The sequence below is a fragment of the Brassica napus genome, chromosome A5, assembly GCF_020379485.1.
Source record: "Brassica napus cultivar Da-Ae chromosome A5, Da-Ae, whole genome shotgun sequence".
NCBI lineage: Eukaryota > Viridiplantae > Streptophyta > Magnoliopsida > Brassicales > Brassicaceae > Brassica > Brassica napus.
Genome location: NC_063438.1, coordinates 26,946,174 through 26,960,689, shown reverse-complemented (window position 1 = coordinate 26,960,689; position 14,516 = coordinate 26,946,174). Strand labels below are relative to the sequence as shown.

The 14,516-nt window shown below is 35.6% G+C and overlaps 3 protein-coding genes across 3 annotated transcripts; 1 reads left to right on the top strand and 2 right to left on the bottom strand.

Annotated features, from left to right (window-relative positions):
- Positions 1–1,469: 1,469 nt before the first annotated feature.
- LOC106454334 lies at positions 1,470–3,149 on the bottom strand. Its single transcript, XM_013896467.1, has one exon. It carries the CDS (start codon positions 3,147–3,149, stop codon positions 1,470–1,472), a length of 1,680 nt encoding a protein of 559 aa, XP_013751921.1.
- A 4,509-nt stretch (positions 3,150–7,658) lies between these two features.
- On the top strand, positions 7,659–10,664 carry LOC106452992 (nuclear poly(A) polymerase 3). The gene is made up of 11 exons (XM_013895205.3): positions 7,659–7,887; positions 7,993–8,048; positions 8,122–8,199; positions 8,270–8,377; positions 8,461–8,523; positions 8,593–8,754; positions 8,832–8,945; positions 9,159–9,221; positions 9,310–9,606; positions 9,676–9,840; positions 9,923–10,664. Exons 1-11 carry the CDS (start codon positions 7,860–7,862, stop codon positions 10,328–10,330), a joined length of 1,542 nt encoding a protein of 513 aa, XP_013750659.1. The 5' UTR covers positions 7,659–7,859; the 3' UTR covers positions 10,331–10,664.
- LOC106452993 (galactokinase) lies at positions 10,536–13,486 on the bottom strand. Its single transcript, XM_013895207.3, has 12 exons — positions 13,171–13,486; positions 12,848–13,023; positions 12,550–12,596; positions 12,366–12,460; positions 12,197–12,279; positions 12,046–12,114; positions 11,767–11,952; positions 11,429–11,698; positions 11,269–11,339; positions 11,101–11,178; positions 10,881–11,022; positions 10,536–10,799 (listed from the first exon to the last, which is right to left on the bottom strand). Exons 1-12 carry the CDS (start codon positions 13,331–13,333, stop codon positions 10,689–10,691), a joined length of 1,491 nt encoding a protein of 496 aa, XP_013750661.1. The 5' UTR covers positions 13,334–13,486; the 3' UTR covers positions 10,536–10,688.
- Between the last annotated feature and the right edge of the window lie 1,030 nt (positions 13,487–14,516).

The following is a 14,516-nucleotide window of genomic DNA, read 5'->3' as shown; positions in this document are numbered from 1 at the left end:
ACAGATGTTCGTGTCATTCAGACCCTGGGCCATAGTCCCCTCAAAAAGAAACTGATTAACCATACGAGTTAAATCATCTTTTACAATATCCCAAAACTTCTGATAGAAAAGAGCTGTCATTCCATCCGGTCCTGGAGCTTTCTCTGGGTGCATAGCAAACAATGCTAATTTGACCTCCCACTCTGTCACTGGGACAGTCAAGCCCTCGTTTATATCTCCAGTAATTGTAGGTGAGATCTCAGATAACGCTTCCGCTATATCCTCAGGGTTGGATGACTCAAATATTTGTCGGAAATAACTAGTAGCAATGGCTACTAATCCTTCTTCATCTTCCACGACATTCCCATTTTCATCCAGAAGTTGTGTTATCCTATTCTTTGCTCTTCTCTGCTTTACCAACGCATGGAAGTATTTTGAGTTCCTATCACCTTCCCTTAACCAGAGCACCCTACTTTTCTGTCTCCAGAACATCTCTTCTGCCTTAAGAGCAGTAGATAATTCCTTCAGGGCAGCTGCTATTTCCTCCGAGGTAGCATCGTCATTCGAGTATAGGTCCTCTACCTTTTCCTTGAGCTCTTCGACTAACTTCGCAGAATTCACATTGTTTTGTGTCCTCCAATGGCTTAAAGCTTTTCTACAACTAGCAATGTGCTCCATAATATTCGCCTCCGGAGGCAAGTCCTCCGACTTCCATCCTGCGAGAATGACTTGCCGTAGTTCCTCATTATCCAGCCAGCGTTTATCAAATTTAAACTTCTTTTTTCTCCTCACTGGCTTTCTTAAAATATCAGCTAAGACCGGACGATGATCCGATCCCCAAAGCCTGAGATATCTGACAGCTGAGTGGGGAAATTTTTCATGCCAATCTTCATTTCCCACTGCTCTATCCAGGCGACATCTAACAGTCGTCCCTCCTGATCTTTTCCCCACCCACGATAGCATATTTCCGGTGAATGGAAACTCTAACATGCCACAGTCACGCAACATTTGCTTGAAAGGCAAGAAGGAACTATCTGAGCGCCTTCTGCCTCCCACTTTCTCACTATGGTCAATTATCTCATTAAAATCACCGACCATGAACCATGGTCCATTTCGTGTTGTTGAGAAACGCGTAAGACGTTCCCAAACCTGATCCCTACGTTCTAAAACAGGGTCTCCATAAACAAATGTCATAAAGACTTTTATTCCATCAATGACTGCCTCAATGTCAATCATTCTGTTATTTGAAAATAAAACATTAACTTGAAAATCATCCATAAATAAAAGAGCTAAACCTCCGCTGAGACCAAGTGGCTCAACGGTAAACAAGTGATCAAATCCTAAGTCGGCCTGAATGTTTTGCAACAGCAGCCTCTTATTCTTCGTTTCAGAAAGGAATACAAGTCCTGGGTGATGCTTCTGACACATCTCCGTAAGGCGTCGAACTGTGAGGTCATTCCCTATCCCCCGACAGTTCCAACTGAGCGTCCTCATTTATGCTTGTGTGATGAGTTTTTGGAACTCATCAAAACCTCATACTTTGAAGAACTCTCTTTGATCTTCCTTGTGTGGTGTCGTCTTGTGCTTTCTGGTCCACGCAGAGACACATTAGCTGACGATGATCGCTTAGTTGGAGATCCCCTACGAAGGATCTCAAATTTCCGACTGGGAATGCCCAATGGAGCACTACGTTTGACTCCCAGTTTCCTGTTTCTTGTCGACTTCGTACCAGACGGCCGTCCCTTCCCATCCGAAGGGTCCTCCCTAGCACCAGTTGCTTCCATCTCCATAAGATCCAAGCCAAGAAGGTCATCCTCATTATCATCCGTATCCAGCATACCTCCATCTTGTTGATCCAACAGCTCCATGTCATGTAAGGCCTCAATGATTTGATCCTTAGCTCCCGATGATTCTGTTTCTCTCAATGGAGAGAACGTAAGAGAACGAGCATCTCCTCCGTCCCGAAGAGTTACATTCTCCACCATATGATGATCACGCACTGGAGTGACAATCGTGCTCGCCAATTTCCTGCTAGACCCGCCAGCATTGTTGTCGACAGTACTCGGCTCACAGACCTGTTCATAAGGAACAATCTCCTGAGATGTTTCAGCGTGTTCAGGACGAGTTTGAACAGCGTCATATGCCTCAGCTTTCCTTGCCTTTACCCTCCAAGCTTGCTCCGTTCTCCGTTCATAAGGACCATATCGTGTTCCACCATCTCTATTTCTCTGTTTGTACTCGTTACGGCGACGCATGACCCTGTCACCGTGATGTCCTCGTTGATCTTCCTCCCTTGCACGATACTGAGAGCCCCTGCTGTCATAATTGTTCCCACTTGAAACATACCGTGCGGCTTGCGAAGAGGCATATCGATCCCTTCCCGTCAGCAAAGACTGACGAGAAGATTGTTGTGAGGACTGCGAGTGTAACATCTGATCCTGAGGGAGCTGCACACGCGAGAATACTCCTGATCGCTGAAGTGATGGCTGGATCCTTGTTCTAATATCAAGGGAGGGGCAGTATCCCTTTTCATGAGACATCATTCCACAGATTGAACAATGCTTGAACAGCTTATCATACTTAATCTCTATTGTAACCTCATCACCTTCATACTCCACCTTTCGTGAGAACTTCAAGGGCCGGCGAGAGTCTACCTCGATGAGCATACGGCCCTCAGTTAGCTCTAGAGTATCTATGTGACCAATGCGTCCTCCTATGTTCCTCAGGTTCGTGTCAGTCCACAAGTGTAGCGGAAATCCGATCAGGTGAACCCAGAATGGAATGATCCATGGGTAGTCATCGTGAACAATAGGTTCCCAGCGCACAAGTACAAACATACAAAAATTGTAATGGAAAGGCCCCTGTCGTAGGACAAAGTTTAGATCCTCTTCTGTTGTAAAATTAAGCAAAAACTTCCCATTCCCTAGATCATTTGCCGTTATTTTATCAGCCAAACCCCACTGAGCTGGCATTGTTTGGAGAAGCTTCTCCACAGTTTGTTTTCGATGGTTAAGGATCTTTCCGATCAGAGACAAGCCGAACTCTTTGATGAGATAGGAATCATCGCGATCCACCAATTTAATTGGCACATCATCATCATCATCGTACAAAATCCCTTTCCCCTTAACATCGGCCTGATGAGCCGACTTCATGCGAAACGACGATCCCATATAACGATATGGACCGAGACGATCAGCAAAACGATCCTGTTATAAGCGATGTTGAATGTTGCAAAGACGATCCCGTTGCAAAGCTATACGAAGATAAAGCCGTTGAATGTTGAACGTAGATGTACGTACAGAGTGATGGTATTTCAAAGGAAAACAATCAGATCAAGCAGTTCCCCTTGCTCTCCGTAAACTCTAACCCTTGGTGGGATCGTGCCGACAAAGATCGTACACGGGTGAGCTGATCTACGGACGGAACTGTTAGACTCAACAAGGATCAAGTACAGCACTGAAGTTGCTTGAGGAAGACGGCACCGGTGAACCAGGGGGAAACGAAAAACAGGAAAGCCACAAGGAGTGTCGACAGTCTCCCTTGTGATGTTGACGACGCTGCCGCGAGAGCCGTGTGAAGAAATCACCGTCAGTGATGCTCAGATCTGAGAGTCGCCTTCTCCATCGCCCAAAGCCCTAGCCGTCACCATCCTATCATTTTTTGTGTCTGTGTTAAAAATCACATTCCACCAAAGTTAATTCAAAGCTTAATGAAATTATCAAAAACTGTTTTCATTATTAATTTCTTTTAGAGGGAGTTTTAAAGTTAGATTTATATAATGCACAATAGTATTTTCTTCTCAGCGACCGAGATCAACCGACTAATCCCACGAAACTTCCAGCAACCACGATTAAGATAGTCTAGATAGCCAATGAGAATTGAACTGCGGATTTATTCCGCAAGACAATACAAATTGACTATTTTTCTCAAAATTCGTATATATATGAAGGGTAAAATGATAGTTTTGGTTGCCATCTTAGTCACACGAATTCAGGTTTTCAGACACTCTAGTATATGCAGTGCCGGCTTAAGGCCAGTGCAAAAGGTGTTTTTGCACTAAGCCCCTTTTCAATTTGGTAATTTTTTTAAAGAAAGTAAGGTCCTGATTTGTAAAAATAGCATACATTAAGATCCTAATTTTTTTTATTAATAATAATACCATTTTCTGGCACAAGATCCATAATCTAACTGGGCTCTATGCCGTACTTCTGCAATGGATGTATGGGAATCTTTCAAATCTATACTAATAAAAGGGACCTTTTGAGGCTCCATAGAGAGTCCACATCAGCGGTAAAAACTTCTCCCAAAAAATGACACGTGGCATAAAATATAGTTTTATATTTTAATATTACTAATTTTCAAAAATTATAAATAACATGTAAACATACAGCATAAAAAATAGAAAAACTACATTAAACATATATAAGATTACCATTTTTCACTTAAAAAAAGACGGCTTATCTTCATAATGTAACATTACCGTTTTATAAAAAAAAACATTATATATAATTTCAAAAATAATAAATATATGTAAACATACAACATAAAAAATAAAAATACTACATTAAACATATGTAAGATTACCATTTTACATTTTTATTTTAAAAAAATAATATGTAAACATTAAACATATGTAAGATTACCATCTTTCACTAAAAAAAGACGGCTTATCTGCATAATGTAACATTACTATTTTGTAAAAAAAAACATTATATATAATTTCGAAAATAATAAATAATATGTAAACATACATCCTAAAAAATGGAAATACTACATTAAACATATGTATGATTACCATTTTACATTTAAAAATAAAAATAATATGTAAACATACAACATGAAAAAAATGGAAAAACTACATTAAACATATGTAAAATTACTATTTTTCACTAAAAAAAACAGTTTATCTCCATAATGTAACATTACCATTTTATAAAAAAAAAACATAAATATAACTATTTGACTATTTGTCCAAGTTCTTCTATAAAACATTGCCGTTTTACATTAAAAATGAAAAAATACATTAAGATTTAAACATCTATCTTAAAATATAAAATATAGATATTAATAAAATATAAAGTATAAGAAAGAGAAATACATAATATATAGAAAAATAAATAATAAGTAAATATTATAAATATACGAATTATATATACAATAATAAGTAAATGCACAATTTTAAAAAAATGGAAAGAGTACACTAAATATTAAACATCTATCTTAAAATGTAAAATATAGATATTAAGTAAATAGAAAGTATAAGAAAAAGAAATACACAACTTAAAAACAATGGAAAAAATTATATTAAGATTTAAACATCTATCTTAAAATATAAAATATAGATATTACGCAAATAGAAAGTATAACAAAAGGAAATACACAATTTAAAAAAATAGAAAAAGTACATTAGTATTTAAACATCTATCTTAAAATGTAAATCTATCTTAAAATATAAAATTATTAGTAAATATAAAGTATAAGAAATAGAAATACACAATATAAATAAAAATAAATAATAAGTAAATATATAATATAAGTAAATACCCAATTTAAAAAATGGAAAATTACATTAAGATTTAAAAATATATCTTAAAATTTAAAATATAGATTCTATACTAATAAAAGATACCTTTTGAGGCTCCATAGAGAGTCCACATCAGCAAAAAAACTTCTCCCAAAAAATGACACGTGGCATAAAATATAGTTTTATATTTTAATATTACTAATTTTCAAAAATTATAAATAACATGTAAACATACAGCATAAAAAATAGAAAAACTACATTAAACATATATAAGATTACCATTTTTCACTTAAAAAAAGACGGCTTATCTTCATAATGTAACATTACCGTTTTATAAAAAAAAAACAAAAAACATTATATATAATTTCAAAAATACTAAATATATGTAAACATACAACATAAAAAATGGAAATACTACATTAAACATATGTAAGATTACCATTTTACATTTTTATTTTAAAAAAATAATATGTAAACATTAAACATATGTAAGATTACCATCTTTCACTAAAAAAAGACGGCTTATCTCCATAATGTAACATTACTATTTTGTAAAAAAAAACATTATATATAATTTCGAAAATAATAAATAATATGTAAACATACATCATAAAAAATGGAAATACTACATTAAACATATGTATGATTACCATTTTACATTTAAAAATAAAAATAATATGTAAACATACAACATGAAAAAAATGGAAAAACTACATTAAACATATGTAAAATTACTATTTTTCAGACCCGCTTCGGTTGATAAAATATAAATAGACTCAAATGTATTCTTACAAATTTATTCATGGGAATTGAATTGCTTTTCATAGACTCAAATGTATTCTTACAAATTTAAATTAGTCTAATCTATAATTTTATTGTTAATATTCATACTAACTCTTTCATGATCAAACCATTTCAGTTGATAACCATTCAAGCGTTTATCCCGAAACACTTCATTCCTCGCCGAATCAGGTATTGGTTCATGTTGGTTTAGTATTGTTTTTGGTTTACTAACAGGTTTAGGATGGTCCTATTGTAAATATAATTTAAGTTAGTTTAGCATATATTATGCTTAAAATAACTTAAATTAAATAATAGTAATATTATGCTTAAAATATAATTTTAGAGAGTTTTCAAATATAGTTTATATAACATTATAGGTGATGAATTTAATTATTAAATTCGTTTATTACTTAAAACTAAGTTATTTTAAAAACATACTGAGTTATAAATATCAATGATGGATTGGTGAGTATAACTTGAAGACAAAAATATAAATATTTGATTTTCAAGATAAGAAATTCAGCTTTTACTCAGTTACTCAATATATAATATCTTAAATTATTTTTTTAAAAAATATACATAATTTATATATATAGATTAATCTTCCAAACTTAAACTATTATATTATATATGAATAATGTTTTTAAATAAAAATAATTTCTGATTTAAAAAAGAAAATAAAAAACAACAAATGGTTATTTTCAAATAATGGATATAATTTACATTATACTATCATTTAACAAGTATTAGATACGTTTTGATATATCATTATTTTCTATTTCCAGAAAACAATAAATTGTTAAACATCAATATCATCTAGATTAAGTATACGAACAACACAAATTCAAACATCACAAAAAATATTTACATAAACATTATAATACAATAATTTGATCAAAAAATACAATTAAAACAATATTTAAAATAATAGTTATATACTTAATATCTGAAAATCAAAGATATTTTTGCTAAAATTGTACTTACCTGGCCAAGGAGATCGACCATCTTTTTACGGATCGATTGATTGTTGAGCATGTGGTCGATCCGAAAATACTCTACAGTTTAATTTAATATCTAAAACATTTATGTTAACACTCAAGAGATAGTTTTGCTAAATATGATAATTAGATAGCCAACAAAATTACAAAAAATATTTAAATAGTAAAAAATATGTTAATTTAACGTGTTAAAATTTAAAAATAAATTTTAATTATGACATGTATCTTAACATTTATATAAATATATATCATAACCTAAATATAAATAATTTAACAACTTAAATTAGAAAAAAATAAAAATTCCGGGCGTAGCCCGGGTTAATCCCTAGTTAAGATGTTGAAGAGAAATAGCTAATAAATACAATTAAAAGACACATAAATGCCACGTATTAATAATAAGGCGGGGGCCGAATCTAATCATGCGCTGGAGTTAGGTAATATATAAAAGTCGTTTCAACTTTCAAGTTCAAAACAAAAAGACCACGGCCGTGAGACGACGCCAAGAAACGGCGGCATCTCCGAATCTTTTTCTCTCTTTTTTTTTTCATCAAAAATCCCGGCGATCATCCCTGCACATGAGAAGAGGAGGCGAGAGATATAAAGGTTATCGTCACTGCCTTGGATCATCGCCACTTTTTTAATCTATACAATAAACCCTTTCTTCTCGAGGATCCTCATGTTCACGCCTCTGTTTATCATGTCCCACAGGTTTGCCACCTTACATGGCTGAAATAGAAGAAGAATGCTCTGTTTCTCTTCGTCAGGTACATTGAGTTTCTAGAGATTTTCAAGAATTTAGTATTTTTCTAATGTTTTACTTTTTATCGAATCTTGTAGCTTATGGTGAATGAAGGACTCATTCCATCTCCTGAAGATGACAAGAAACGAAGAAGCGTTATACATATGCTACAAAGGGTAACGATTTTAAATCTTTCGCATATGATCTTGGATAGAAAAGTGATGTCTCTGAGTTTTAATGGAACAGATAGTAGTGAGATGGATTAAGATCGTTGCTTGGAAACGACGTCTTCCTCAGCATCATATCAACGCAACCAACGCCACCATAATCCCTTATGGCTCTTATGGTCTTGGGGTGACTTGTTATATTTCTCAGATTGTTACAACACATGTAATAACGAATGAATGTCTAAGCTAACTTCTCTCTTTGTCATCTAGGTTCACGGTTCTGATTCAGACATTGACGCTTTGTGCATTGGTCCTTTCTTCGCCACTATAGCTGTAAGTTCTCGCCCTGTTCCTCTGTATAATCTGAATAAGTGTAAAAGATCGTTCTCTCAATTGCCACAGGAGGATTTTTTCATCGACTTGCGTGATCTATTAAAAAACAGAAGCGAAGTGTCAGAGGTTCATTGTGTTAAAGATGCTAAAGTTCCTCTCATCCGCTTCAAGTTTGATGGCATCTTGGTTGATCTTCCTTACGCTCAGCTTCGAGTCTTATCAATCCCAAACGTTCGTTCGTTATTAAGAACTCTCTAAGTTGTTTATGCAGACACTGAATGGTTTTAATTAACAGCTGAGTGTTTCAGAATGTAGATGTGCTAAACCCTTTCTTTCTGAGAGACATTAATGAGACAAGCTGGAGAAGCTTGTCTGGAGTTCGCGCTAATCAATGCATCCTTCAGATAGTGCCTTCCGTTGAGGTAACGCATCACAGGGCCGGTCCTAGGCATAGGCTAGTCGAATCTTCGCCTAAGGCCCCCAAAATTTTTGAAAACAAATTACGTAGAAATAAAAGTCTCCAAATTTGTAAAAATATATATATTTTTAATTGAAATTCTTACTAAATAGTTGATATTTGGCTACTAACTATTGCTAGTATCAACTTCTGTTTATTGAATGTCTTCTTGTTTTAGTTGTTTCAATCATTGCTGCGGTGTGTTAAACTATGGGCAAAGAGGCGTGGTGTATACGGTAACGTAAGTGTTAAGTGCATTATCATTGCTATTTGCTAATGATTAGCGTTAACATGTAATAATGATACAGTTTCACTTTTGTGTTTTTCAGTTGAATGGGTTCCTTGGAGGAGTTCACATGGCTATTCTTGCTGCGTTTGTCTGCGGATATAACCCCAACGCTACGTTGAGTTCCCTTGTGGCTAGCTTCTTCAGCACGTTTGCTTATTGGCAGTGGCCCATGCCTGTGGTTCTCCTAAGGGATGCCTTTGCAGCTACTGGCTCCCCTCCAGGGCTAATGCCTATCCAGTTGCCTTGCGGTGGACGTCAGTACTGTAACTCCAACGTAACGAGGAGCACGTATTGCAAGATCATGTCAGAGTTTCACCGAGGGAATCATTTGATGAAGGTAAGAGAGAAAGAATGTTTCCATCTTCTGAATCATTTGCTAACGTTTAGAAACGGTTGTGACGTGTAGGGCTACTTGAAACATGGCTTTAACTGGAATAGTTTGTTTGAGCCTTATCCTTATGCAACCACGTACGCTTGGTTCGTCAAGATACACCTCTCTGCGGCTAATGTTGAAGATCTGAGTGATTGGGTTGGTTGGGTTAAGTCACGTTTCCGCTCTCTTCTTATCAAAGTATGCATTTTCACTCTTTCGATATGAAACTTCATAGAATATTCAGTCTCTTCTGCTTTAACTCATCTCATGTGTGATGTAGATAGAGGAAGTCTTTGGACTTTGTGATCCAAACCCAACAGAGCATTTAGAAGCCTGTGAAAAGCAGCCAAACATTGTATACTACTGGGGGTTACATCTCAGAAGCATAAATGTTTCGGACATTGAGCCCGTGGAGACAGACTTTCTGAAGAATGTTAACAACAGCGGAAGCTTCCAGGGATCAGTTGGTGGAATCCAGTTGTCAGTTGTGCAAGCCTCTCACCTGCCTAAGAATGTTGAGTGTGATGGAAGCAACATAAGCAGGAAGGTGACAAGGACGTGTTGGAGAGTCCGGGATGATAAGCAGTGCAAGGATAAACCGGTTTACTCAAGGCATTTGCCCGGTTATGTGGTTGGGTATGAGAAGATTAATGACAGAGACGCTGAGAGTACTGATGTTAAGTGTTAGGTTGTGTTAGTGATGAATGGTTCTGCTGCTTCTTGTAAACACTTTTTTTTTTAGTTTAAGGCTTCAAATTGTGTGCTAATGATTGCAGGAAAGAAACTAGACTGACTTATAACTCTCTGATTTGTTGTAATTGTCTCTTGATCAATCTGAACTGTTTTCAAAACAAGATTTTCTATAAATGTGAATGAAACATACTTCATTGTACTGTGTCCACTACTATATATTTTATTTGATCCCAAGCCAACCAATTATTCAGCAACAATGATATGATATAATTCAATGTAAGATGACAACTGCAAACCATCCAAACTGAGAAAGACTGAATAAAATTAAGCAAAAAGAAAGAGGAGATGCATGTTTAGACGTTGAAGATGGCAGCACCACTTGAAGGCTTGGAGGCAAAAAGGTAAAGCTCCATATCTTCTTCCTTCACCACTCCTTTCTCTATCCTCTTCTTGTAGTACTTCTCCTGAAAATTATACAACAATTGCATTAACATTAGTGTCCTCTCAAAGCTAATGAACATTAGTGTCCTACTAAACTATATTACCTTAACCGCAGCGATGAACTGAGAGACGCCAGATTCTTTAACCAAAGCCACAGTGCAACCACCCCATCCAGCTCCGGTCAGTCTTGCTCCAAGTGCTCCATTCTCCCTGCTCACTTTAACTAGTTCTTCTAGCTCCGGGCAACTAAAAGATTTCATCATAAAATCAATTTCACTTCCACTGGTTTCACAATTAAAACTTTGTTCTTAAAATTTATGCAACCTGCACTCGTATAGCACACTGCAGCTGTAATGGCTGTCATTCATGAGATCACCAAGCTTCTTCAACTTCTCTTCGTCACTGCACAGTTGATGTTTCAAGGTCTTAAAACGTTTCCAAAAAAAAAAAAATATTCAGAAGTTTGATGGTGAAAAGAGGTTTGTATTTGACCTTAAGTTTGAATAGACAGTGTCCTTGAAACCATGAACTCTCCGTGCTTCAGAGTAAACATGTGCAGCTCTCTATTGAATGATTGTAAGCAAAGCCTTAAGAATTTAAGGAAAAAAAAAACAAAAACACAATATTCCAGAGGTTTGATACATTTATATACCTGGTGCAATTTGAAATGCGTTGCAGCATTAAGTACAGCTAAAGATGTTGGATCGTTGTTCAATATCGATGGTAACTTCTCCTCCACGATTTTCTCAATCTCCTCGGCCGTGTATGGTTCCTCTTTCAGATATTCTTTAACAGCTAGAACAGGATCAGAGGAGCCACGATCACCAGCAAACGACACACATAATCCTTCCACATCAGAGAGAGTCTTAACTTTTGATATTGCTTCTTTTGGTTCCATTCCGAGCTTAATGCCAAGTATGATCTACACATGGTAGAGAGAATCATGTATATAGTCTAGCAAACAATGCTAAGTTAATGCTATGACTTTACCGAAGCAAGTCGACATTCAACGACCCTGTTATTGTAATTAGTAGCAGCTGTGACCGCCTTCTGAGACTCTGCAAGAGAGTGTGCGATCACAAAACTCCCTCCATCAGGGAGTTTCACATCGGTGGCACGGACTGGGTTGAAGTCAATAAGCTCAGCGAAACCAGTTTTAGCCATAATAGAGATCGCCTGTTGCAGTAAAAAAAAACTGATTAATCAATGAAAAAAAAAACAGAGATAGCTCTAAGTGCAGTGGTACTGAGAGATGATGGATTCTCTGACCTGGTCCATCCCACCAGATTGTGTTCCAATGTGTTGTTCACATTCACATGTAAGCTGTGCTAGTTCTTTCTGAAAGCAAGAACTCAGCCAATACAATAATCAACAAGAGAGAAAGTTTTACTTTCATGAAAGTAGGAGTGAGTAGTAATACCTTTTCAAAGTTCTCACCAAAGACAGCCATAATAGCAATTGTTGATGAGCAAACAAAGGCAGCAGAACTTGACAACCCAGACCCTGAATAAATAAATAAATAACTCTAATTAAAACTTTCTGATTAAAATGAGAACGTGATGCATATATGTATTGGTAAGTAGATAGACCTGTAGGAACAATGCCATCAACAACCACATCAAGTCCAACAGGTGAATCAACATTCACCCCTTTTGACTTTGCATACTCATGAAACCCTTTGTACCTATAACAATCCAAAATCATAAGACATCTCAACAAAAGAAAAAAAAAAGAGGGTGAGATCTCTTAAATGGATAAGAGAAGAGCCCTTACGCGCAGATGAAGTAATGACCCCACTTGTGATTCTTCAAGTCAATCTCCTGCAAAAGTTATACATATAAATGATAAGGCACTAGTACAACTCGATCATCCCAACCAGGGCCGGTCCAGAGATTTTGAAGGCCAGAAGGCGACTTAGTAAAAATTTCAATAAAACTTCTTTTTTTTTTATAAATTTGGGGACCTATGTGTATGTAATTTTTTTCAAAAAATTTGAGGACTCTAGGCGAATGTTTTATCCGGCTTTGTCCAGGACCGGTCATGTTATAAACAGATTGAGAGATTATAAAACCTGGAGAGGATCAGCAGGATAAGTACACATGGAGTACTTCTCATTCACGTTTGCAATCCTCAACTCATTCTGACCCTCTCGTTTCCTGATAGCAATAATGGTGTCCTGACGAATAGCCATTGGTAACACAGAGTATCCCTCATAGTCAATGTGTTCTCCGATCAGATTCACTCTTCCTGAAACAATACACACACAACAAAAAAAACATCTCTTTCAGATCCAAAAGATTAACACTATCCATCTAGAGATCAAGAGAAAAAAAACAAAACAACAAAACAACAAAAAAAAAACAGAACAACAAAATCAAGACCAATGTTCTGTACCGGGAGAGCGAGCGAAGAGCTGGGGAGAAGCACCGAAGGCTTGGTTGAATTTGGATTTCAAAGCGTCGAATCGTGAGTTAGCTTCTTGGAGCTGAGATCCTTCGCCGTAGACAGGATCAAGGGATGTGAAGATCGGGACCGTGACTTCTTCTTGTTTCGCCATGTCTTGTCTTGTTTTCTCTCTAACGAATCCGATCTCACAGTTGTCACGAAATGTGTTCCTTCTCTTGCGTCATTATTGTTGAATGTATATCCACCGATCTTTTATTTAATGGTCTTGGATCCGTTAAGGAAGATCGTTTTAATCGAATATCTTTGAATCTAAAATATCTGTGAATATCCACGTATCTTGCTTATCCATAACTTTAGATAAATTTTTTTTTTTTTGTCAACATAACTTTAGATAATTATTCACTTGTTCTCTTTTCTCAAGTGTGATTGCTCAATTATACAAATAAATATCGTTAATTATTCAAATTTTGTTTATGAACTTTATCACATTCTAGAAATAATGAATAAGTTGTCAAGTAGGGCCATATTATTCTATAATATGCAATATAGTTCAAGTTCAAAAGACTATCTTATAGAAACGTGATCCACGATTAGAAAGTTATTTTTAACTCTTTTTAAAAAAAAAAATAGCCCAGTTTACAGTTGTTCCATGATTGATAAACCAGTGGACTGATGATGATGGATTTATCCAACAAATGGAATATATCAACAACTGCTAATACTACTCTAAGGGGAATTAACTTGAATATCTGAAAATAATATAATATTACGTGTGAAAGAGATTAATAAACTTTTAAGGATGATTTCTGATAAAAGTAACATTATACACCTTTTATATCGAGATTGAGCTTGTTCAACCTCAGCTACGTCTGTGAATCATTACATAAAACTCTAGAAACGGCCCTCGAGTTGTCGACCATAATGTGAGCGAAATGGGTTACCAAGACAAAGCGATCGAATTGTCTAAGCTGAAGCTGCGTCCAAATGACACGAGCTTGCGACATATCCCTTATGTATACGTCCCTTTTTGTTATGCGCAGGATGATGGTTTCGAGATCATCGACAAGTTTTTATTTTCTATCGTCTAATATACGGCAAAACATTTTTGTCTCAGTTATTCTATGTGTCTTCCGAAAGAAAATGTAGAGACTAGACATTACTATTTGTTTGTGTTACTAGCTGATTTTTAAGAAAATATCAAAAACCAGAGACGTTCGTTGATTCTTTACATTTTTTTTTTTGAAACTGTAGATTCTTTACATTATACATAAAAATAATTTAAAACTATAGAATACTGTATATATTGAAATGAAATCATGCTCCAAGCTATAAAA

Bases quoted from the DNA above. Each gene is read 5' to 3' on its own strand.
- LOC106454334 (XM_013896467.1), bottom strand. From the start codon at position 3,149: ATGGGATCGTCGTTTCGCATGAAGTCGGCTCATCAGGCCGATGTTAAG.
- LOC106452992 (XM_013895205.3), top strand. From the start codon at position 7,860: ATGAGAAGAGGAGGCGAGAGATATAAAG. The intron at 8,755-8,831 runs GTTCGTTCGTTA...TGAGTGTTTCAG, and splicing joins GAGTCTTATCAATCCCAAAC to AATGTAGATGTGCTAAACCC. The intron at 8,946-9,158 runs GTAACGCATCAC...TTCTTGTTTTAG, and splicing joins AGATAGTGCCTTCCGTTGAG to TTGTTTCAATCATTGCTGCG.
- LOC106452993 (XM_013895207.3), bottom strand. From the start codon at position 13,333: ATGGCGAAACAAGAAGAAGTCACGGTCCCGATCTTCACATCCCTTGAT. The intron at 12,597-12,847 runs GTTTTATAATCT...TAACTTTTGCAG, and splicing joins ATCCTGCTGATCCTCTCCAG to GAGATTGACTTGAAGAATCA. The intron at 12,280-12,365 runs GTCTATCTACTT...TTATTTATTCAG, and splicing joins TGATGGCATTGTTCCTACAG to GGTCTGGGTTGTCAAGTTCT.